Here is a 26,475-nt window from a genome sequence, read left to right as displayed (position 1 = left end):
GCAGCTCAGGTCTTATGTCGGATGTTCATCTCTTCATCTGATACATTRAACTGTTTTATAAAGAGCTGTGATGCCATGTTTCACGTATGGAGTAACCAACAATAGTATACAAATCTGCATTTCTGTAGTTGAAGTGCTATCACTTCAACATACATGAAAAAACCTTAATCTTATATTTACTAATTTGCAAACTAAGATATATTTTAGCATTACTAAAAAAATAAACTGGTGATACTATGAAACAAAAATGTATTTACGTTAAAATCAGTAGCAACTCCAGCAAAAACACTCTATAAAAGAGAATATCAGGAGGTGAAAAGATTACTCAGAAATCTAAGATGCTTTTAAACAAGATTAAGATAAGGACCATTAGGGTTGATGTCGCCGACCTGTCTGCATTAAGATATATCTTGCCTGGTGCCTGCATCTTGGATGATTCATTCAATATGTGTCATATCAAAGTCAAGGTATCTAGCAAGGAGAAAAATGCTAATGCTTATAAATTTTACTGATAATCCATCATGATGAATAAACTGACCTTTCTTTAGTAGATTTTTAACAAAATAAGTTGTAATCTTTGGATAATAGTGTTATTTTTTTCTGATAGCCATTGTTGATTAACTTGTCGGCTAATTGTTGACCCATAACTCGAAAGCAACATTTATGTAAATTTTTTTATAGTTTATCATTTTTCTAGTAATTATACCTTTTAATCAAAAATTAATAGATTTCTAAATACAAGAAAATTTCTAATCTAGCAGAAGTAGTCAACAAACAAGGAGATGACAGACTAAAAATAATCGGGAGGTTAAATTGTTTTGCTGAATAGTACTTGCAAGAGTGTAGGTAAGGATTKTTTTTTAATCCAAATGTGCAGAATGCAAGAATAGCATTGAGAATTTGCTATTGTTAGAAAGATAAAGCATTTTTTAATATTCATGCCTCAGCAAAACATAAATTACTAGATTAGATTGGGCTTTATTTGATTTAAAAGTCATTCATCATTTCTCTTGTAGAGTATGTGAAGTTGATTCAGTAGTATGGGCTTGGAAAGCAGGGAGCTACTTTCTTGTTTCAGCTTCAGGCAATGTGAACGGTTGAGAAAAGTCTAATTCTATACAAATGATGTTTTTTGTTTTCATTCTGGACTTTTTTTTTCCCCCCTAATCTCAGTTTTATTTGGTGCTCTAGTGCCCAGGATACCATTTATCAGTATTCAGACAAAAACATTTTCAGATGTGTTACTGTTGGCGGTAGGTACCCAGTAACTGGTTTTGAATGGCTGGTGTTGGAAGAAGCGACCCATCCCTTTCTCCAGAAAATTTGTGCCTGATATGCAGAGTGAGGGGCTGTTTTATTTCTAAAACATGCTTTATGTCTAAAGCACAAACCGGTTCCTGCTATTTTTTCCACCGCTTCCGAGCTCAAGATAATGAGCATAACCTGACTGTTTTTCCTCTTACTTTTGAGGCAATTTTCCTTGCAAAATAAGCAATGTGAGAGGTTTGGTGTAAATCGATCTGGGTCCTGACTGTTCAGTACTCACTCTTGAATACATCTGGCAGTCTCAGTCCTGTTACTAACAGATACCCTTCCTCATAAATTGGCATTGCCTTGCGCTGTGTCCGTAAGGAAGTCCCAACTGTTCATGTGTAGGTGCAGACCAATTAATGCTGCACTGCATTTGCCATTTTCCTTGCAGACTGTGTGCATGGGTTTAGCGATACTTATATATTAATTTTCTTCACTTAAATGCTGCAATTCTCATTTAATTCCTGTATCTTACTGTTTTTGGAGCTTTTAGTTCAGAATTGGAATTCRGTCAGTCTCATTTTCTTACACATCTTGACTGATCATATTTTCTTCAGTAAGAACAGAGAACTGGATGACAGCAACTGCATTTGAACTGAAACACCTATTATTAGTGGTTTGGCTTCCTTTTCAGGAAAGTATCAGCCAAAAGTGTACTGAGGCCATAGAAAACTCTTACTCTTCTGTTGACTTACCATTCTTGTCAGYATTACACAACTTTAAGCTTTAACGATATTAATTTACTCCACTTAACTCCATGAGCAGTGTTGACCGGGAAAAAGGGTTTAGGTTGTGTTGCTTTCAAGCAGCCTCTGAGAATCTTCCAGTTCCATCTAGGTAGTTACTTGCAGTGAAAGGAARGGACCTCAGTTTAACCTCGGATTATTGCACTCTTCTAGCATTGCACAGCAGTGTGTCTGCATTGGATATGAGCCCAGGTCCCTGCATATACTGTCTCCTGGCCTGGACATAAATGTGCCACCCCTATATATGACAGGCTGAGGAGGGGATATGGTTTCAGTATTAATTCTGAATGTCTGGCTTTTCATGGTTTAGGACAGGCACCCTTTCTTTTAACTGCAACTTTTAACTGATTTGTGCAAAGTGGCTAGAAACAAAATTTTAAGAAGTCTGCATCAGAGTGGCCAGGAGTGAAATGGTCATAATGGTGAAAAAAGAACAGAATATTTTCATTTCTAAAACTTTCCTGTGGCAGAGTTTTGTAAATAAATTATAAGAAACCCATTTTTCTACCATCAATAAAAAAACTGCCTTCTGACAACTTTTACTTATTTAATAAATTACTTCAATAAATTTACAAAAGATGGTAGTCTGTTTAGCCAGGCCTATTAAAAGCATTAAGATTTGAGCACTGGCTGTTAAAATGAGTAAATGGCAATATCACAAAGTTAAACAAATGCCAAAAAACATTTTCCAGAGTGCGGGGATTGTAACAATACCATTAATGAGGGCAAAGAGGTTTTAATGCAATTTGCACATTCTAAAGTTTCAAAAAGAGGTTTTGAGTTAGTGCATTATTAATGTTCTGAACATCTGGAACTGTGTAAGAGCCATAGACATTGAGCAAGTGCAGGGTTTCCCCACTAGGTCTGATGCTGACTGATTTCCTCCCTAGTGAAAAGCTTGTTTTAAGAAGTTTGAGACAGTAAAATGACAATATCCAGATAAGAGATAAACATTCCACTGAGTCCTTTTGCTTGCAGTGCTTATAGAGAAAATACTAGAAACTATTAGATTTCTGTRGCTAAAAAGGTGAATTTGAATAGGAAAACAGTTGTTTGCACCACAGACAGTTGTTGGGTGGTGCAGTCTCACTCGTTGCAGAGTACTTACTGCGGGAAATTATCTTGTAGTGTAGGTTGGATTCCATAAGATTGCTTACACTTTCCCTATTAGGTGCACATATATGCATAATATGCTGGGATAAATGTGTAATCAGGAGTAACATTCTCCCTGATATTCCTGTTGACAGCTGTAGGAGAGCTTCGAGAAGAGATTTACTCCAGTGTGTAAACACTAGCAGGATGTAAGAWACTGTTTGCACCCACTACAGTTAATGATAGAAATGTGTTCTTGAAAGTGACAAAAATATTAACTTTCTACAGCATTTTAATGTTACAGAATGCAGTTTACACTGTTACAGCTTTAAAAGATGAAGAAAGCAAAATGTTTTAATGTGTCATATAGTTTTAGATTTTTGTAACTACAGCTAATATCCAACAGCACATTGGTTGGGATGAAAAGAAAACGAAGCCTTTAACCAGGCTGGCATATCAGGGGTAAGTTATGAAATAATTGTAAATTAATAATGATACTTTCTGCACAGCATTTGCTTGCCCTTCTCTAGGGAAAGGCATTCTCTTACTTCAGAAGCCTTATTTATTTGAGCTGAACAGCTGCAGTGGTGCTATTACAGTATGTAAGAAACCCTAAAAACAAGGAAAGACGCTAGGGAATAGAATTCTGTCGTTCTTGCTATCTCAATTTATGTGCAAGTACCTAACAATAAAAACAGTGCAAAATGATGGAAGAGTAATTAAACAACATGTGAAAAGCACTCTGTTGCTTCCCCAGCACTCACGTCTCTCCCTGGAAGTCGCTGGAGTTTTTCYGGTGACTTTCAGAGTGCTGAGGTAGGTCCCATGACACCAAAATGACCCTTTTTTTCTTCTTCTTCTTGTTCTTCTTCTTCTTTTTTTCTTTTTCTTTTTTTGACTAATGTTGATTGAAGAGAGAGGCTATTGCCATACTCCAAAGCGGTGCGTTTTGCCTCACTCTGATGAAAATCTCAGTAAAGTGATTTCTGTCCGATGAGGCACAATTTGAGGAAAATTAGTCTAAAAAAGCCAAATTTTAATGACTCAAAAATTATGCATTTCAGCATTTGTACCTAATAAAAGTAGATGGAGTTTTATTTTACTTGTTGTCTTCTGTTGGTTTTTCATCACTTGTTTTCCACTCTTACCCTGCACTGGTATTTTGTTCTGATCCTTATCTTACCTTCTTTATGTTTTATGGAGTTTTTGTTCCCATTAATCATACACAACATCRTTACTTTAAATTTTATTCTCCTTTTTCCCCCCCATCATTTAAARGTTTAAATGCCTGTAATATAAACTGTCTAACTATGGGGCCCKTGCATTTATCCAAAAGGCCAATTTTTAAGCTCAGAGTGCACCATTATCTAAGACTTCTTAGAGCTACAGTGGCTCCTGTAAATCTTAATGTGAGTTCTGAAGTCTCCAGTCAGGCTTTTTGTTTGTTTTCCACTGATTTGGGCATAGTGAAAAGACGTATGTAAAAATCACTGTGTAGAATGGAAGATTTCCCCAAAATCATCATGTCCCTTTTTTTCCCCTGCCTCAGGCACTGAAGGCCATTCTGGCTATACTGTGTAAAGCAGGGAAGGGCAGTCACAGCAGGAATAGTGACACTTGCACAAACTGAATTAGATAAGAGTTTTTTTATGTAACCAGATAGATAATCCTTGCCTTCAAATTCTGTTGTAAGCCGCCTCCTTTCATGTCGTCAGTTCAATTGAGTTACTGTGCCAAGCTATATTTGAAGAAGGAGCTGACAGTTCACACCTCTGCCAGATCGCTTTCTGTATAATCTGCGAGGCCACAGCAAAAATATTTCCTTTAAATCAGAAAACTAGGGTAGTGCTGAATTACAAACCAAAAGAATAACTGAAGTGTTGCAAAATATCAGYTTTAAAAGTCTTAAGTGTTTTGTTATAAAGATTTATTACATTTCACTTAATATTTTTAATTTCTTGAGGTTTCTTTTTCTTCATTGCTTGGTGTACTGATGGATGATTTGGATTTTGACCATCCACATGGGGTATTCACAGAGCAGATCAGGAAGAATGTTGGGCTGTATCAAGCATGAATTTTATCTTTTCTTAGAGAATGTAAAAAACAGAGAATTGATTAGCTGCACCATGTATATTTTCCTTCTTAAACAGAGTGATAGGCTCCTAGACTGGATGTAGGGGCAAGTCAGAAGAGAAATGACCAGGTAATAGAGGTAACAGATTTTTCACTTCCTTCCATTGTAACAGAGCAGCAGGAAGTGTTTGGTTAAGAGGTTTGTTTGCGATAAATGAGGATGAGAGGCTCTCGTTCGCTCTACGCTGAGCGTACGTAGAGCACTCATGTAGCCTCCATCGCTTGCACTGCAGCAAGAAGCCAGGTTTTTTTATCTCCTTGTTAGGATTTTCTGTAGTAGTCTTTTGATTTGAAAACATAGTTAATACTCTTTATCTTGCTGCTTCAAATGTATAATTTCCTTTATTGTGCAGACATCATAGGGCATCATGCTGTTTGTGACTGCGGTTAGGGTAAAAGCTTCACCTTTTTCTTAGTTTATGACTGGTGGGGGAGTTGGGTGTCTATCTACAAACTGCCTTCACCGCACGTGCAGGACAGCACAGGATGGTGGTTTATGTCTAAAGACAGATCCAGAACCTTTGCTTGAAGAGAGGTACAACATGGAGCTACATGAGGGGTTTGGCTTGAATAAAAGGAGAGAGGCAGAATAACCCAGAAAGAATCCGCTCTCGCTCCATAAAGGCCAGCAGTGCGGCACCACGTCCTTCGGAAACGGGTTTGGTTTCAGCCACGTTCCACAGTTAGTCCATCTTTGCTGGGCTATCACTGGTCATCCAAGCCCTTGTCACCCCCTAGTCCTACACATCTGTAAGACTGAACAATTTCCGTGTGCTTCTGGTCCATATGTTTCTACTTTCAGCCTCAAACTTGTGCTTTTATTTTCTGGGCAGGTCTTTCGGAGACTGTTTGTGTTTACCTTTCTTCTGATAAAGGTTTCTTCAGAGGCTCACTGAAGAAAAAATCTATTAAAATTAGATCTTTAGTCTCGTTATACATGGGAGCTTAAATTATCCTTGTTTACATGACCATACCATCATAGCTTTAGTTGAGGTAGTATTTGTCAGGCCCCAGGCTGTTCTGTTGTTCCTCCAAAACCCCCTGCATAGCAAGCGAGTCAGCTGAGAACATTCTGCAAACATGCCGAGAAAGCAGCCGGCTTTGGCTGTATGAATTACAGGATCATGGCTCGCCTCRCTGTGCTATTTCTCCTAACCAGTTCCAGTCCTGTTGCTAAATTAGGTGTGACAGCAGCCTGCTGACACTGCCAGCGTCGGTGGCAGCAGCAGGTTGGGCAACCGCGTCTCGACTTACCTGCAATCTGCCCCTAGCCTCCTAGCAAAGCTGCAGCCTCCTGCCCACGCTCTGCGCTCGGTGGCATTCAAGTGTTCAGACTGGGGCACAAAGAAACAAACCTTGTCTTGGACATAAAAAAAAAAGATATTAGAGAGAATTATGCAATAGTTACTGAGCAGTAAGAAAGAGTCTGTGGAGCAGGAATGAAATAGGTAGCTGCTCTGAGGCATCGGTTATGTGTGGGTGACTGAACATAAAGATGTCTGCTTCCCCACGGCTTGATTTCATTTGAGATAAAAACGTCCCTTTTTGACTTACCTAAAAGTACTACGTATAAACAAAACTTTGAAAATGAAATACTTTATGTTCGAACGTGTGTATGTAAGTGCATGTATACACGTGCGGTGTGTGTGGATATGTTGTGCATATGTCAATTTTTTTTTCTTATAAAACGTAAACGATGTGAAAGGAAAGATTATCTTTTGAGCCACATAATTGCCCGAGATCAGGATATGTGATTATTTGATCCATTTCCTAAAAAGAAATAAACCTGTGTATTTTTACATGCATTTTTCAAACTAGAACATGCAGTTCATTTCATGATGTGCACCTGAGAGAGAACTGTGAGGACAGAGGAGCCATTTGCTGTTCACGTGCAGGAGTTACCGTAACGGGACGCGTTGCGCACTGTCCCCTCTAGAGCTCAGCGGAGCAGCCTCTGACAGTGCCCGTGCTGGGATGTTAATTGCAATGTTAATTGCACTTCACTGCCGTTGGCTCCAGGGAGACTTCTAGGTATGGTTTGGTGCCACCTTATCTTCTTGCATTACTGCCTGTGAAGAATGAACAAATAGACTTCCAGTGGCTTATTGAACTGCTACAGTGACCAGCAAGGGACTTGCAATTATTCAAGTGCCCTGTGGCGCTTGCTTTTTACATCAAGCAGATACTTTCTGGTAGCATCTGCACATCATATAAAGTAGAATCTGTAGCGACAGTCTGTGGCAGATTATTGGATATTATGTCTAAAAAAATTATATGCCATAGTGGTAGATGAGTGTTTTCCTTGTGAATTTCACACCCTGAAAGCAGGGTAGTTTAATATTTTATTACACTGTTAGCTTAAATACCCTGAGCATACAGCATCAGGAAGATAAACTAAAAATCTATTATTGTTTATCACTTTCGAGCTCTGCCTTGTCAAAATGCTGCAAGCTGAATTGTTGCATCTAGTTAGCACATGCTATAATTTCCATTGCAATTAACACTTTTTACTTGCATATTTTTTTCTACCATATAAGTAGCAACTGCATTGGAAATGAGTTTTCACAGACAAGAAATGTGCAGCACTCAGCCTGTGAATACAAGAATCCAAATAGAAAATAGCAATTAGAGTCAACATGTTTTTCCCTCAAGAGCTTTTAACAAAAGGAAAAGAAAGCAGGATTTGAACAGTAATTATTAATAAGGAACAATGCATAAAAGCACCATTTTTTCTAAGGTACATCTAGCACGGGTTACTCTGACCTTACTATTGTTCTGTACCATTGCAACCTACAGAGTTCCTGGTCTCTTTGGCATTTCTGAGAGTTTCACTGCCTGGTGTGACAGAGATGCGAAAATCAATGTGCCAGTAGACAGATCACAGTCTTGTGATGTTTACGTTCAAACTCCAATCTTTGCAATTTATTATTAATGCATTAATGAACAAGGTAAGATGTCARATGAAGCAGATGCCTTTGCAGCATTAAAACAGTTTTGCAAAAGACAGCATTAGTCCTCTTTACAAGGTAAATTAGAAGCTACGGATTTGAAATGCTGCTATCCATTTAAAACTGTTTGCTCTGTTGGTGAGTGTAGCAGATCCAAAGCAACGTTGTGCTATTCCTCACGCACTGGAGGAGCCACTTCCCCATGACATCCATCTAACAGCCCCGACTTGCTGCGCGGCGCTCGCTGGCCCTCGTGGCCTTGGACTTCGTGTCTGCTTCACATCGGTTTTCCCACGTGGCACCGCTTCACTTCTGATGTGTCACGACGACAGCCTCGTCCTTCCCTGCCTTTATTCAGGGGGAAAAAAAGAGGTCAAAGATGGCTGGACTTGTTTTTGACGGGTAAGGAAGAGGACATCAGCGTAGGATGCTGACCCCATTAATGAATACATGTTCTTTAGTTAATAATTGTTTTGTATTTGATTCAGAAGCGGCTTTAAGCACTCCTTTTAGGAAGGATCTTGCTGGAGAGCTTTCTCTGTGTGGAAATTGTTCTCTCAGTAGAAAGTGGCAGGGCAGCGATAGCCTAGGGTGAATGTACAAAAGGTTCTTGTAACACAGAAAGCTGTTGTCTTGGTTAATTTTAAAACCTCAAAAGAAATCTTGTTTTGAAGCAAGTTGTTTAGAAGCAGCTGCGGAAGAGCGCAGGCTGAATACTTCAAAGGCTATCCAAACTGTTTTGTGGTAAAGCATGCTAATTTTTTTTGGAAAAAAAAGATTTAATATGAAAAGCTTCTTTAACTGTAGAAGCAACATATTAGCCACGTTATTCTAGAGTCTTTGGTGTGCAAAACATTTCATTTTTCATTACTGTTGTCGCCGTTCACGTATTCCATTATTTAAGGAGGTTATTGAAAAATTGATGGTATGTTGGTACCARAGAGACATCCTGTAGGCTGCAGTGTTGATTTATGGCACATGGAACACAGTTCAGTGCTTCAGTTTCCTGCTGGTGAGCGGCACTTTGTCACTGTCCCTACAGAAAAATCATACCAGTGAAATCCCCAGTGTTTCCCCCAAGTTGAGTGATGCATACTTTTKCTTCCAAAATGATTATGAATTATTCACCTTCTATTGTGCTGGAGTGTGCACATGGTGATCAGCATCTTGTTCATAATACAGAGTTTTTCACCATGTTCAGGATTTAGTTTAATTATGTAGTTGAGCTGTGTGGTTGCTTTTATCTTTTTTTTTTTTCTTTCTTTCTTTCTTTCCTTTTTAACACTGTGTGCCTGCCAGGTGTGGCTGGGCTCGTGCAGATTTTACCCCATCTTTCCTAGCTTATGTAGATACCTCAGCACATAAAGTGCTAAAAACATAAAAAGACACTTTTCCACGCCACTTCTTGGGGATTCTGAACATCTATGTTGTTTTAGAAAGTTTGTTCTTCAAGCAGGTTTTCAGTGGTGCAGCTATGGTATGAGAGACCGAAGTGCCAAATCTCTCACAACGCAACGTGCAGCAGAAATAGAGATTTCCAACTGAGGGCAACGCTCTCTCGGGAGGTGCTTGGAGGATTCCGTGATAGAGACCACCTGTTAAGAAAAGCTGTGTGATCTCTCGTCAAAACTGTGGAAGAAATGCAAAATGTCAGAATAAATATGAATTGGATGGAGGTTTTCAGCTTCTTGAATTTCATCTTGAGGCTGAGGTCTTTCTGATAAAAGGGAACTTTATTTAGAAGAGGAGAACATGCTAAGTGATGATCTATTTCAGCAGTTTCACTTTATTCTTGCAATCGTGGCTTCCTGCACAAGATTAAGTTCTTAAAATCTCCTTCCTTTTAACTGTTTTTGCAGTTAAATGGGTACGGTTTTATTTAACGCACTTGGTCTGCTTTTTTGCTAAGACAAATGGTAAGGATTAGCTGTTAAATACACATTAGACCATCTCCTCTATCYGCTGAAGAGGAGAGCTTCTGAAAAAGGGAGGAATGTGCCTGGAAGTTGTACTCAAGAGCATAAGATCTAGTCTCATTCCTTCCCAATCTCTTCTTTTATTTCAGACTTTTCTAAGAGGTTTTTTTTTCCACATTAAAATTTCTCTTTGTATTGCCTAGTTTTTTTTTTTTTTAAGACAAAGAAATTATTTTTTTTTTTTTTTTTTTTTTTTTGAACATACTGTGCCCTCAGTTTTCTTTTAATCATTGCTTTTACAATGGAATGCTTTTTTTCTTTTCCAGAAAAAAAAAGGTTTTTGTTTTGTTCTTCTTGTATTTTCCATTTTGCAATTATGGAGTTAGAGTTACAGAGCCTCCCAGGCACTCTGGGAACAGGGATCAGGCAGAAATTGTTCTGGAGCTGGTACTTCGTAAATGAAGTCCTCTCTTCATTGCCTGTGGTAGCCCAATTGTGATAATAAATAGTAAGGGAAATGTCCTGGAGAAAGGAAGGATCTCCTCCCATGGATAAGAATAACTCAGTGCRGCTTGCTTCCTTTAAAATGCTGTATTAAATTGATTTATTTTTGGCATACAAAGGAAAAAATCACTTGTTCTTAAGCGCAGGAGATCATGCAGGTAAAGGTAACATCCCTGTTATGTACTGGCTAAACCTGTAATGGAAGCAATTAGAATATGGCATGATTTGTGTGTGCTTTATGTGTATTTGGTATTTTTCTAGCTTCCCATTTATGTGAACAACAAWTGTCTATTTTGAAAATAGTTTTGCACAAATGAAACGTTTTTGAGCACCGATATTTTAGTGTCCTTTTTTTAAGGAAGTGTAATGTGTGACAGTGAGAAAGGCAGAAAATGTAATTTGATGCTTAAGGTACTTCCTCGTGAATGGCTGGATTTCTATTAGCTTAATCGTTCAGAATAATTAATTTTAAATACTTGTCTGTATTATGTTGGATACCTCCCTTACACATGAAGATGTTTCTGTGACTGTCTCTTGCTTAACCTTTCATGAAAATCTAATTGAGTGCAAACAACTGCTTAAATAATTCAATGGTCTAAGTTATTCTTGGCTGGTATAACCCTGCCTCATGCAGTGCAAAGGCCTGGGTGTCAAGCAAGGTTTTGGCATCATGTTTGTGTGTGTGCTGAGTGGAAGATAAAATCACAGCTGGAAAAGTGTGCGGGTTTATTAGGAAGGAAAGGAAAAAAAGATGAAATATTAATTAGTTCCCCACTTCGGCCAATGACTCGTGACTGAAAGGAGCAAATTTAGAACACATCCTCTAAAAAATCTAAGGGAAAGGTAGATGCAGAATTAAATGACTACTCCTTTGTCACTGTATTGCCTTTGCTGTAAACTGTTACTCCCCCAAATTGAAGAGCTCTGATAGCCCTCAAGGTCCATTGCATAGAGGATTTGAGGTCTTTTAATACAGAGGCTTGGCAACTTTGTAGTTCAGGGAGCTTTAAAATGACTTTTACTAATTATGTACCTTTCTAGACGATCCTAGATCTTGAAGAAATGTTTTTAGASGTAACACCAATGTTTAAGCAATACGAAAGAGTGGATGGAGTCTGATCAGATCTGTTCTCCAGGGTTCCTTTGAAATTCCACTTTAAGACCACTGCAGTTTAAACAAAAGACTAAGCGCATTTGTTCAATGACCGAATGTGTTTTGGAATTATCACTGGTACAGAGACAAATTTCACTCTTTAAAGTAAAAGTAGAGCATTGGACCCGGTCATTAACCACCACACTGAACAGAAAAGGGCTTTGAGACCATTGGGAGARCGGTTGGAGCAAAAAAGTTTCAGCTGTAACCAACCAGCTGACTCAGCAAACTGCCTCCTGAAAGCTTACTGAAGGTAATGCAATACCTATGGAATTAGATGTATTATAAAAACATCTGGGCCTTGGGATCATCAGAGAATTGCTTTTGTGGAAAATTTGATGTCTTCTCTAGCTCAAATGTTAAGAGGGATCTGTCACAGTCTGTAGGGTTTTGCTTTGCTTTGTTTTTTCCCTCCTCTTCCTCCCTGAAAGGTAGAGAGGAGGCAGCTGATGCAGTTCTGGCTATGCTGTGATACCCGAGCAAAACATTGTACTTTCTCAGACAGTTCAAATGGTGGAAACCATTTTTGTGTAAGACAAGAAAACTCTATTTCTTCTTGACATCGCATCTGCATGCCTGGATTTTCTCTTCATATAGGGAAAAACGGTATTTGTTTTTCACACATGTTGTTTTTTTGCTGAAACACAAATGCTGCATTAATTAGAAATTTTACAGAGGGCAAAACTCAGCTAACCAAGTTCTAGATCACATGAGGGCATTACAGCATCTCCGTGGATCCTGGAGCGTCCCTTAGCTCGTGGGGAGCCGGGTGGTTTCTGCAGGTCCCATCCCACAGGTGCCCGTGAAAGCAGCTCTGCTGCTGGCCCGGGGCTGCCTCCACTCCTCTGCTTTCCATTCCTGAAGTTTTATGCTGACTGTGTCTAGGACTTCTATTTGACCCTTCAAACACGTTTCCAGCCCACTGGAGACACGCTTGGATTTGAAGCAGTGCTTATTCAAAAAGAAAATTCTAGTAGCAAACACATGAAGAGCTCTGCATGGGAAAAGGCTTTTAGATCAATGTTAGTCCCGTGAGAATTGCTGACTTTTTGCACTAACAATGGTGCCAATACGGTGATTTTTCTCTCTTTTTTTTTTCCCCTTCCTTTTTTTTTATTAAGGAAAACTAATGGCTATTTCCTTCTCTTCCCAACTGCCCTTAACATTGGAAAGTGAACCTCAGATCATTAAAGAAGTCTTATATAAAACAAGATGTAAAAATACTGAAGTTTGGAGAGCTTTCCTTTCGGTGTAAATCATGGTCTGTTTTAAGAGAGTATTTGTGTAAATTTTTTACATGTTACCTTGTGTTAAGTTACTATGTTAATATAATAAGAAGACAGGAGGTAGTTTTGAAGAAAAGTAGGAGGAGACAATACAATTGCAATCAGCAATAGTCACTAAATACTTAATAGTTGTTAAACTAGCCCATAAAGCCGGAGTTATTTTACTCTGGCAGCAGCCTGGGTCCTGAGTGTGGCTTCGTTATCCCTTTTTGTCCTGTACTGCTCTTGAAAGTCTTGTTACATTTCCAAGTATTCCACAGACTCCCTGAGCACTTTTTGATGGAGGGAGTGTTTTTGTCATTCTTTTTAGCTTTAGTGGCAAGATGCAATCCATTCATTACACCAGCCCGTGCTAAAATATTTAAGGGCTGTTCTGTGTAAAGAAATTTAGGAACAGGTGCTTGTAGCAGGACAAGAGCTAGGGAGTTGTAAAGCAGAATAAGTAACTCATCATGTTAGAATGTTTTCCTTTAGACCCTCCCTCAGTCTCAGGTATTTGCTTTGCAGCAGTTGCTGTCAGGGGGTAATGAATACTGCAGGAAACACGCGTTCCCACGTCGGGCTGCAGCGGGAGGCTTGCTGCAGTTAAACTTCTCCCCTTCTTTAAGGTGCTGGAAATTACAATGAACTTGCCTTAGGGCAAAATGCATTACACGAATCTTTGATCTGGCTTCATGACATGGGAAACCCCTAATGCAATTTCTGGCTGTGTATAAAGCAAAACAGCAAATGGGAAGGGGAAAAGCTTTTCCTTTTTCCCTTGCATTTAGCCTAACAGTGAAGCATGATGCCAGGAGATGGTGAGAAAACCTTTTCTCCCATTCCCAGACTTCAAGAAGGCTTCAAAAGCTGCCTCAAAAAGCAGATGATGACAAGAATGGATGATAGATCTAGAGATGGTGCTTGTAGCTTCTATGCATCATAACTTACAGGTGCTTTTTTAGATTGCAGAAGGGGAAAAAAGAGATAAAGCTACTGAAGTAAACATCCTTCACTGCATGGGAAGATGACAGATTCTTTCTAACRATATTTTCTGCTCTCCTGCAGGAGGATCCATTTGTTAATAAACCATTTGAGAATCCATTTTAAAAGGATTTAATAAAACATATATAGACTGCCTTGCATGGCAGAAACTATTATTCCCTTGGGTAGAAAAAGTGACTGACTCTGGACATTAATGGCTCCTTCCTGTGATTCCTGGCATTATATCTTGCTCCCATTTGCACTTTTTCAAACCAAAGTGAAATAATTTTTCATGAGAATCCTGCACTTGATTCGTAGCTCTCCTGAGACATGTGTGTGTTCTATATTTTATTTATTTGTATTCAATCGCGTCCCTAATTCTTGCTGTTGCAGGAGCTGTGTCTGTAGCAGGGATATTGTGTGTGTTTGTGCATACTTGCTGCCTGTAAGGAAGGTTCCGTAGCCAGCAAGCTCCATTAAATCGGGGAGGTAATAGCTTTTGTGTGAATTAAATGAATTGTTTTGTTATTGCCAAAGATGTTCACTTTCATTAATAATTTGCATGTTTTCCTCCAAACCTCTATATTTGATGTTGTGGTGGTTGCTGCCCATGAAAAGAGAAACCTTAACCTCGGAGATACTTGTCTGAAAGGGGCTGGGTGACCCACAAAGGAGAAAAAATGTCTTAAGAATTAGGAGGGAGGTTTTTTAGTAGCAATATTCATCATATAAGCACGCAAGGCTTCAGATTTTGGCTGCAGGGCATCGTGAAGGCGGCTGGCCGAGTTTGGGAGAGCCGGGGCCCTGGTGCGGGGTTTGCAAGGAGCAGGTTTCAGACCTCTGCAAGTGGAGCTGGAGGGAAGCGCAGGCACAGTCCTCAGCAGAGATTCTGAACTGAAAATCTCTGCACTTACGGAGCCAGGTAACTGTACTGCACATCGGTTAATGACACACTAGGGATCACTGGACAGTAAAAGGAGTAAATTAAAGTATTTTTTCTGTCTACTGAACCAGATCTTCTCAGTTCATTATAAAACATGTGGGTTGCCTTTCCTCTTTCTTGAGGGCAGTGCTGGGCACCATCAGACAAATGTGCCAGCTGGAAGAATGGATCTTTCACTCCCTACTTTGATAAAATGTCATCTAGGAACTTAGAGAAGGGCGGGTGGTGACTGCTAASTGCAAAATGACCCCTATCCATCTGGCTGCAGAGCCTGTGCTAATGGCCAATTTTATTTATTTTAATAATGCAATACATTATGTTCATGGTGGAAGTGAAACAAGCTGTAAATTTTAGGGTGCTTGAAATACATAAGCGCTAGTGTCAAATAAATTTACAGTTTGTGTTCAGCCTTGAATATGGCAGTCTTGGTAGTCAGAAAAACAGCAGGTAATTTCTATTTTTCTTGTTTTGTGGAATGCCTGAGGATGCTCATTGTTGACCATTTCCGTAGTTTTAGAGAGTCTTGCTTTGATGACTTGAAAATCCACATTGCAAAATTTGCAAAATTAGWGGTCCCCATACTTACTGTCAAGTAGCTGCGGAGCTCTCTATRGTAGGGAAATTTGTATTGATAAATGAAAATATTGAATATTTTAATTTCACAAAAAATAAGTGTTTTGATTTTKGGCTTATTTGAACAGAGTGATTGACCTCCACTGCTGCTTTTATGTTGGTTTTCAGCTGCTGGACAAATTAAGAGATCGTTGGATGCATACTGGCTTGTGGAGAAACCTCGAGCAGGTCAAGACAGTCATTGCAGAGCCCCAAGGAGGAGCAAAGAGCGACTTTGACGAACTGCTGAAAATATACTATGATGCAATAAAATGTAAAGGAGGAAAAGGTATGTTCCTCAGACATATAAAAAGGCTGATAAAGAGGCTTCAGAAATGGAAGGGGGATTAGCTGCTGTTCACGTTGTTGCGTGAGGATATGCATAAGCCTAATAGTGACATTTGAAAGGCAAGGACATGCATTTCCACATCCAACAGGGTGGTGGACTGGCGACAGCTTCTCCAAGAGCTGAAAGTGCATTGCATAGCTACGTTTCTTCTCAAAACATTTAAATACTTGTGTAGAGAATAAAGAATGATAGTATATAGGAGAATAAATAGCATGGCTTTTGGAATGCAAATGTAAGGTTTAAATTCTTTAATTTTGTAGTAGATATACATGGTTCTTGCATAATTAAGTACCAATATTATACAATGCAAATTTATTTTGCTAGTTGATATTCGGCATCTCAATATTATTGATCAAAATAAAATTAATCTCACTGTCTAAGTGTAAAGCACCTCTTTTTATGTCTGGTCACCTTCTCTGTTATGTTGTATTATGCTTAGCTTTTTAAGATCTTGGTGAAGCTTTCTTCTGATACTCAGTTTATCCCTGGGAATGATTTGTCAATCCCTCTTTGGCTTGTTCAAGATGGAGCACTCCTGATAGCTGTATGCAGAGGAAAAGTTAGCGAAGGCTTGGATTTCTGCGATGACAATGCCCGTGCTGTTGTAACCATAGGGATTCCGTTCCCAAATGTGAAAGACCTGCAGGTAGGTTATCAACACTAGCTGGAAGTGGTACTTTACTGTTATGTAATGCTTAAAATAGCTAATTTGCCCCCAGATCCTATAAGGACTGGCAGGATTATGGTAGCAGTGGCTGCCAACATACTGTTCTCTCAGTGTTTGTATGTTTTTCTTGAGGCACTTATTCAACCATAACATTTTCCTTTTTGCTAGAAGATAATACACTGTATTTTAATATAAAAATACACGCATACAAAAATATTTAGCGCTCTTTCTGGAGTTTAAAATGCTTTATTTTAGAAGCATACACTGAAATGATATTTTGGAAATACTTGATCTGCAGAACGGCTGGAATTCTGTGATTCCCTGGAAATGATTTCCAGAACGTCAATATTTTTGTATTTTAAATGATACAGAATTAAACTGAAAAGTATGTGTCAAGGGTGGATTGTGTTCATGATGAATTATGTTCCTTAATCTTAAAATAGTACATTTGATTTTTCCTTGGGATTTAACCAAATATGAAATATAATGGGAATCCAGGCATTACATCCCATTACTGTTAAGAAAATTCTGAAAATCAATATTATGTTGAATGATTTTTTTTTAAATTAGACTGAGCAAAACCTCTAAATTTTTAAGTAAGGATAGAAACACTAGCTGCCAAATTGCAAGCAGCTGAAGCCTTGAGTGTATATATTTAGATCGGGTAATGCACAAAGCACTGCAGTGATCAATTCTAGATGAGAGGAGGGCAGGCACCGGTCTCTCAGCGTCAGATTTGTGGAGCTGGCTGATGCGTGGCACTGCTCCTAAATCATGCCATGGAAATGGTGATTATTAGAAGTGTGTCTTTTGCTTAATAACTTAGGTGATGCTTGGATAGCTCCGAGGCTCGTTTGTCAGATACCTCAAAATTCGTTGGTTAGGGTGTGCACTTGCTAACCTCTAGTGCTCAGATTGTCAACTAGGGGAGGAAGGAAGCAGAGAAGTCACTCTTTTCCACTGAAGAAGATTCATTTGGGGCTTTTTAGAAATGTATGCATGATACAAAGGAATTTTGGAGGTTCAGCTGCATGTTAGTTCAGTCAGGACAGAAACTAGAACTAGTTTATCAACAGCTAGTTCCTAAAGTAATGAAGATTGGAGTGTAAAATATTTTATTTATATGTGTATATATAGCTATATTTATTTTAGGAAGACCATTTTCCTCTGAAGCTGGTCTTTTTAAGTTTACATCAACCCACTGTGTTACCCTATCTCATATTCTCTGTTAACAAATGCAAATGTTGGTTTGTTACTTCAGTCCTCCTTGGCCAACAGACCATACCCATATATCTGAAAGAAAAATACCCTAGAATGGAAGGAATTTTAATCTGTAGGAAGGATAAATGAATTCTTTCTTACAAGAATTTGCTGCACACAGCAGAACAGCTTTCTTTTAGGGTGACTTTTGTCTATCTGATCATTTTGTGTCAAAATTGACTTAAAGTGCCGATTTTTTTATTTCAATATTTCTATTAACTATTTCTTTCTTTTGAGTTTCATTTTTTTCTTCTAGAAATAGGAGAATCCAGATTCTTTTAAACATTAGAGGCCATAGTACAGTCCAGCTTTCTTTTTAGGAATTTAGGGAATGTTCCTAAACAAAATGATTAAAGTGTCTCTGAGAGTTAAGACATTTGCTTTCATGATATAGTTGATTGGAATTTCTTTAGATTTTGTGAGAACTAGTCAGAAAATTGATTAAATATTGAATAAACATTCCAGCTTTGAAAATTTGAGAGCAGCTTGGGTTTTGAGTAGGCAGAAAAGAATTCTAAATATAATGATAAAAACTAAGCTAGACTTCTATACAACTATGATCACAGGTACAGCTGTTGCTTTATATAGCAATGAGTGCTGGATATATATGCTGAATGAAGAAATTTATACACAGATTAATAATGACATCCCTTTATAAGTAGGAAATGCAAGTGATTAGCAATTCCCTTGGAAAAATCCATGAGTGATGTACTTCTGGGATCACCTTAAATTGCCAAAAAGTGTTCAGGTTGCTACATGGAAATACACTTGCATGTCTGCTTTTTAGGTTAATAACAGGCCTCTTCAGACTCCGTTCTATACTCCCTGACTCCTGCACACAGCTCTTACTTGTGTGAGTAATCCCATTAATATCACCAGGACTATGCTCAGCCATAAGGGTTTGTAGAATTGTACCTTTGGAGACCTATATTTTATGCTGGCAGTTTCATGTTGGCTCATCTCCACTAATACTGCTCGTCTGTGATCAACCTACTTTCTAAATATGTTTTATGATTTGTAACCTGATGCTAATACCAGTGAACTGTAATATTTGAGAACATAAATAATGTGACAGAAAAAGGTCTGTAATCCCATATACATGTTATTTGATGCTAACATGCTATTCATTAACTYCTGTTATATATTTTGAATTGCAGTGTTTGGATCACGACATCAGTCTTTACTTGGGGGGGGAGGAGGAGAGAATCTCATTGTCAAGTATGATGTATAATATCCAATTTTATTTTCTCCATATGTTTGTGCTAAACATATGACACTACAGCAGGTATTAAATGGCAAGCATTCAGTCTCCTGAAATAGCTGTGCTTTTACAAGTTGCATTATTTTCTATAAGCTTAGCTTGTTTGAAAACAAGAACTTGTTCAGAATATCATCTCACTTTTCTCCTGGTTGCTTCAGCTTGGAATTTCAGGCACGGAGGATCTTGAATCTCTCATTTTTCTAAAGAGAAGGTGTCCAAACCACTTGGTCAGCATTAGGGAAGCAGTGGTGATTAAAGGATTCGAGTGTACTTGGGGATAAACAATACTGTTTTAAGAAAGAGAGGCCAACCCCCTACTTCTGCATTGAGAATGGTTTCATATTCCATAAGAAGCAGATTGCTAAAGCAAAATATATAAAAGCAACATGAAATTACTGTTTTAAGCTATGGTACTCTCAATGGTAGAGTTTGGCTCTAGCAAAGCAGGAAAATTTATTTCAGAGCCAAAAATGACTTCTTTGGCTGTGACCAGGATTTCCTCTGCCCGCCTCTGGGAGCTAAAACTAGAGGTAGGAAAATTTGATTTTGGAGCCAAGTGTGACTTGTTTAGTTCCAGTCGTAATTTACTGTTCTTACCTTGGGGACCAGAAAATAAAGAAACTTGCTATGAAATGTTGATAATGGGTGACTCTGAAGTGCAAGCATTAAGCTAACTTTCCCAGAGAGCGTTTCTTCACTACCACCTTTCCAGATGCTTTTGATCGTACTACAGTAGGGTGTACTTAATCATGTAACAGCTAAGAGAACTCCACCAAAATATATAGAAAAATGCACTCAAGCCCTTTTACATAAATAGATGTACAAAGAAAATAAACTTTGTAAGACTCAGCTTTCTGTGCATTGATATTAGTCAAGAACTGCAACAGAGTTTGCCATTAATGAGAAGTATTTCCTTTAGCTRCTATAGAGTAAGTATGAACTCTGATGGCAAATACTGCTTTTTCCACTGTTTCCAGCAACATAAGTTGTGAAACATGATGGAAAACATCACAAATACGAAGTGGGGAGCAGAAAAGCCTTTACAGGGCATCCAACAGCAAGGCAGACATTGTGGCAAATTATGTAATGTGTTTTTCTTAGAAGTAAGAACTGAATCAGGTAAATGTGTTTATTTGTACTCATATACTTGCACTTCTCTTTCTTCCATGCCCCGCTTCCATATGAATTTAAATTAAAAATTCAGGTTTAATTTAAAAAAGGATTCATTTAGGAGAGTATCTATAAAATCCTATGTAATGCAATGTTGTCGCAGTGAAGAGAGGTAACATTTAAGTTCAGCTTATCAAATAAGGCTAGTGGATGGCATTTCTCTTTTACTGGTGCAAGGCGAATGTCAATATGTTGGCACAGATTACAGAAGTCATCCCTGAATATATCCGGAAGTTAAGCCTGTGGATAAATAATACAGCAAATCAAAACTTTTCCTTTACCTTTAATAGTTTACTTYGGAATTTTTTATGGATCAGAAAAGTGATTTTCCTGTGTTTATCTTGTCCTTAGCAAGTAGTGTTGACCTTTAAGTTTTTACTTTACTGTCAAAGTATGTTGAAAGCTTTAAAAGTGAAGCTATCACCTTGGGGATTTGTAAGGATGACTGACACTTACCACTTCACCTTGGACGCAGCGGCACTGAGCGTATGCAGCAGCGTTGTACCTCAGGGGAAGCTGTTTGATTTTTTTCACTTCTGCTTCACTGGAAATGGATTGAATTTTCTCTTCAGAGGAGAGTTTTGGTTGCATTAGATTTTAATCAAGTCACTTGTTCACAGTCCCTCAAAGCCTACAAGCCTGAGATGAGTAGATGGGCCTGGGGTGAATGTGCTACATGATTTGTCAAACTGTAAAACTTAAAGATCTCGGAGATGCCGCATGGTGTAGCTCACAATACTAAAAGTGGTTACAACATTATATAAGCTCCCCGTCTCTTTAACACTGGGATTAAGAGTGCGAATACTTGGGAAGCATTTAGTCATAAGATACTTGGTGAATTCAAAATAAGGGAAATGTGGCTTTGCGCAGGATGGAACTGCGGCCGCTCTGCCCCCGCGGTGGCCTTGGCCGCGTAGACTGCAGTAGATAGTTGCTTGCTGTTGAGTTTGGGGGCTCTCTTCTTTCAGTGATCACCTCATACGGACGTTTTTGAATAAAGAGGAAACAAGCCACCACAGATTTCCACAGTGTACAGTGTTACTGTGTCTATAGATTGGTGGCTTTTTGTTTAAAAAATGCAATATTTGTGTGTGAAAACAAAATAGAGTGATATATTTTTTGTTTCTGGTGACCATTCTTAGCTAGGTAGGATGAGTAGAACAGCTGGAATAAATCTTTGTCATACACAGAATCTAGTGTGATAAACTGTAGGCGTTTGCATGGTTCATACTGCTTTGTATGTATCAATACTGCTTGCACTTGGGATGCCTGAAGCATTTGAAGATAATGTCCTGCCGTGATGCCTTAATGCTGTGGGCTGATAAATTGAGATGTTATTTTTCTAGATATGGTTTCTAGGAGCTCTGTTGAGGAGCTGAGGATGTTGGAAGCCTGTTCTCGACTCACCCAGGTCTTTACACGTACATTATTTAGTCTTAAATCTCACAGAGGCTGTTACTGCTTTCAAAGTGAGGACAAAAAAGTTAAACGCTGCACTATTTCATGCTACTTCCATTTAAGGATTTTCGGATGTAAAAGAAAAAAAGAGTTTTCATGTCCTTTACTTTCCTGCACTTGCAAACTTTTATGATTACTTGGCATTTGTCAGGAGGGAAGTAGATGGCGAGTATGTTCTGGGAGAAGTCTGGCTATTGCTATTTCAGGTGGAAGAGCRACTCTAACTGGACACATGAGATTTTTAAGAAGGCAGATTTGGTTAAAACCATTTTAATGTCTTTTGAGGTGGTGGAAGAGGGAATTAGAGGGCCCACATGGGGGGGTTTATTTGCTTTGGGGAGGTGAGGAATTACTAGATTTTAAACACAAACAGTCTGTTTTCATGTCTTTTTTCCCCACTCCTAAAGGCAAAGAAGCAAGTCAGCAGATTGCTAGAAAGCACCTATGCATTTTCTGTTCTTTATTGCTCTGGAGGTTAGATGCAGGCGAGCGCTGGGGCTGAGCATCCCGTACTCCTGTGTCCGTGTACTGAAACGCTCCTGTGCCAAGTTTCCTTTTTCCTATCAGCAGCATCAGTTTGTTCTTTCTTTACCTTGGGCTGTCACAACACGGCTAAGTGCTGATGTAAAGAAAACGGCGGGTTAATTGAGCGCTCCCTCTAAGTGCTCGCCGTGGTGCCGAGGGGGGACCAGCTCCCGGATCAGACTTCTGGGTCCTCTGCCTTGCAGTCCCCAGGTTGCAAACTGGGGCTCGTTTTAATYGACCTGGGGAAACAGGGGACAATTAAAGTGGTTTGTGGAGTGATGTCTTGTCATGGAGCAAGGCTGGCTTGGTAGCAACAGATTGGCGGTTTTTGTTTATTTCTCTGTTTTTAAAAAGCAAAGTCCTATAATCAGTTAATCAAATGGCTCCCTCTGAAAGTCTTGATTCTTTGCCAGATGAACTAAACCCTATTGAGTCATTATATAGATTTAAATTGCACAAAATGCAAAATATTGTGCTGTAGTTCAGCCCATTTAGCCTTTGGATTTGATATGATGATACCAGCACTAATAAATCAATTTACTGTATTCTGATTCTGAAAGGTAAATACCTCGTGTACCTTCTCCAGTTTGGTTTTGTCATAAAGTCTTTAGGATTAAGGTTTGGTTGGAGATGAAATGGTTCTGAACGAGTGTCCGCTGGGACCTTCTGCTTATTTTTACTGAAGCAAAGTCTGTAATATTGTTCCACTAAGTAGTTTAGCAAGTTGGCCTTTACTCTTTGTCACTTAAAACTTTCTCCTTAAAAGCTTTTCACAAGTAAACAGACTTCAGACATGTGACGCTGCAGATCATATACTCAAATTTGCTTATCATGTTAGTTGTAATTACAGCTGCCGAACAAGGAGAAGCTCTATATCCTAGAGCTGAAGGAATTCAATTTAAAGGATAAAATGTTGCTGTAATTTCTATTGCACAAGCATTGATTTTTTTTAATTTTTTTTTTTTTTGTAGAAGCTAGTAAGACATGATAGATTGCCATTTTTACACCTTTCTTACCTGTTGTTAGGTACAACCCTGGTTTTGCTGAATTTAAATCCATGCAGTTCAGCCTGTCATGTTGCTAGAAAGGGATGTTGCAGACTTCTGTATTTAACTTTGCAGGTTATCTCGGGGTGTAAAAAGAAAATCTCTCCTAGTTTCTTCTGAGCTCCGTGTGAGAAACTCGCTCATAAAATGATAGTTTTGTACCCTGATTACCATAGACTGCACGTAATTATTTTGTGCATCTCTTGAATGCTGAGTAAACTCATGTTTCTTCACATGAAGTGCTCTCAGCACAGCTAACCTATATTTCTTGTGATTTAGCAACACTTCAAAAATCCAATTTAATAAATGCTCTTACTTGTTTTAATAACTTTAATTGAGAAAACAAAATCCAAAATACATTTGAATTGTAGCACAAACCTCCTCAACCTATTTTTCCAAACGATAAAAAGGAAAAAAAAAAAAAATCTTCATGGCATTTATTTTTTTTGGCTGGTATTTCTCAGTTAATATTCCATAGTGGAAGATGTCGAACTAATTAAGCATTAAAAGAACGAGCGGTTAGCAGGTATAATGTTGTTAGACTTCAGTTAATGTGAACGTGACCATGACCTCCCAGACAGATCAAAGACTAATCTGTGTGACAGCTACAAGATGGCAGAGCTTGCCACAGGCCTTGTGCTGCTGCCTGCTCGAGCTCTTTGTCTGTAAAGCATGCCTCATAGCTAAGAGTATATTTTTAAGGATGAACAGGTAAAAGTAAAAGGCTGTCTTTTGACATTTTAACTAATCCCTTCTAGCCCGTGCTTTACTGCACATTTAGGATATTTGCTAGCAGGAGCGACTGGCTTTTTCACATATGCAACATGTCATTTTGAATTGGGCGTTGATTTGATGCTTGATAATGGAAGAGTTATACAATGAAATAGATTCTGATTGCATTAAAATGACATGCCCTGGCCTTTTACCTTTAGTAGACTTATAATGAAAACTGAACTCTCAGCAATGTAAGTTGTCATCTCATGCTGAGACATGATGGTTAGAGTGAGAAAACATAATGTTTGCTTTCTGTTATCCCATTTTTTAAATTAAGGTAGAAAAGCTGCACTGCACATTTAAAGCAGGAGAATACGAATTTTTCCTAATTTTAAAAATGGGAAATTTGTTGTTAGCGTGTTGCACAAGCAGTATAATTTCCATAATGCTCTGGTGTATCAGAGGACTGTGGAAGTTGTGTATTGTCTTTATGGGGTATTGCAGCTCAGCATAGGTGATCTGACACTTTTACTTCAGTGTTTTTATGCACGTAATTATAAATGTCGTGGTTTTGTCAGTGTAAGGCATGCGGATAGTTATACATTCCTTCACCAGTCTGTTGTAGGTAGGGATAAGAAATTATTGGAAAGATGCATTTTTTACAATTGGCCAAAAACTCGCCCATGACTGAATTTCTTCTCCAGAGGAAACTGTTAGAGAACTGACCAGGGCTAGCAGACCAATGCAAAATATTTACAGGAATGTATTGTGTCATTTTAAATACTCGGTAATACCCTTTAGTTACTTTAATTTGTATTTGCATTTGTGGAAATGCAGAGATATGTGCAAATTCCTTTTTAAGAAATGGCTTYGATGTTCCTGAGCTGTTCAGAAGACAGCAGCTTCTGTTTTGAAAATTGCAGAGAAAGCCTCATGTGCCAATCAATAAATTCTGAGTGACTGGAACAAATATTAAATCTGTGAAATCAAACTGAATTTACTTTCTGGCTGTAAAGATTGAATTTGTAAATTTGACAGGCTATTTAAAGGGCATAAGTACATAAAATAAAATTTCTTATCCGAATTCAACTTGAAAGTTACCTGTCAGAAGAGGTTAGAAGTCTGCTGTTTTCTCTCCTGAAGCGTGTCCTTTCGGTTGTCAGTTTAGAAAGGTTAATACTCTACAAAAGAGCAATGGAAAGACCCTTTCTGCTGTAGCTTCCCTTTTGCTTATTTTGAAAATAATTCAACTCCCCATCCCCGATTATAATCAGTTCTGATGATACATTTTAGAACTGTGTTTAATGTCCAGATAAGAAGCTCATGCTCACATTCAGATCAGGCATTTTTAATGGGGAGTTAGCAGTTTGACTAGAAAGGATTTCTTTGGCAGGGTTTCTTTGGCGGTTGACACCAGGTTTGTCTTTGGAGTGGCCAAAGACAGCTTTTTTTAAGAGAAGAGCAGACTTTCCTCTTCCTCTAGCCCACAAGTTGCAATCCTGGCCACCTATTTTGCATGGCAGCAGGACAGACTATTGCTTCAGCAGGCCACAAGTTGATTTTTTTCTTATTTTTTAAGTGCTTTGAATTTAGTTTATTACACCCATGTTTCTTAGTGTGTGCTTTCCCCTGGCGTGTGCTCAGCCCCAAAATACTGCCTAGTGTCTCAAAAGCTAGCGATAAGGAAGAGCTCTGCAAGCAAAATAATGCAGTTTTGCTCACAGGCACTGTAAATCTGGAGAGATTGTTGCAGCTTAAAACATTTCTTCGGCCACTCTACTTTTGTGTCCAGTTCAGATTGTGGTGCAGCTACACAGGTTCTTTTTCTGCACTTCTGCCACGCGTGGAAAGAGAGAGTCTATATATTAAACCACAGCGTATCTACCTCTTGTTAACTGTGAGTAACATGAATGTTTCTTCTAGGTATTAATGTTCACCCCGCTGAGCCCGTCGCAGTCCCTTCGTCAGGGGTCAGGACACGAGCTGCTGCTCGTGACTGCCGCGTTGTGCAACGAGGCCGCCGCTCGCCTCCCGGTTAATGTTTGAAACGCGGCTCCTTGCAACCCCTATTCAAGAGAGTTCTGTTTTGTCAGCTGCAGAATAATAGGTTATGAAGCTCCTCTCTTTTGCAGATTATAGTATTTTCACACTGCACAAAAGAAGAGGAATTCCCAACTCAATCTAAGAAGCTAGAGTGCTTTTCATACCTTATTTCCCTTTTTCCCTTTTGACCCATTTTTTGGCAACTTACAAACTCAAACCTTGCAGTTCAGGGGATCAGTTTGGGGCAGATGTTTGTGACCCACAGTAGAAATTGTTGCTCATTTTCTTGGTGGACAGAAAGGGGTTTGGAAGGAAGTTCATGGCAGGACACTTGAAGAAGTGTGGCTTTTTTCATCTTCCCCGATGCGGGCTTGT

General features: G+C 38.7%; 1 protein-coding gene across 1 annotated transcript in view; it reads left to right on the top strand.

Annotated features, from left to right (window-relative positions):
- Positions 1-26,475, top strand: part of BRIP1 (BRCA1 interacting protein C-terminal helicase 1) — a 90,128-nt gene that overhangs the window by 16,642 nt on the left and 47,011 nt on the right. The window contains exons 14-15 of the mRNA XM_026048001.1: positions 15,737-15,896; positions 16,481-16,602. Of these exons, the coding sequence (XP_025903786.1) occupies positions 15,737-15,896; positions 16,481-16,602 (282 nt within the window). The remainder of the gene's footprint in view (positions 1-15,736; positions 15,897-16,480; positions 16,603-26,475) is intronic.

The sequence above is a fragment of the Nothoprocta perdicaria genome, unplaced genomic scaffold, assembly GCF_003342845.1.
Source record: "Nothoprocta perdicaria isolate Ctin4 unplaced genomic scaffold, notPer1 scaffold_50, whole genome shotgun sequence".
Taxonomy (NCBI): Eukaryota; Metazoa; Chordata; class Aves; order Tinamiformes; family Tinamidae; genus Nothoprocta; species Nothoprocta perdicaria.
Note: the sequence above shows the minus strand (reverse complement) of the source record. Positions and strands in the feature narration are given on the sequence as shown.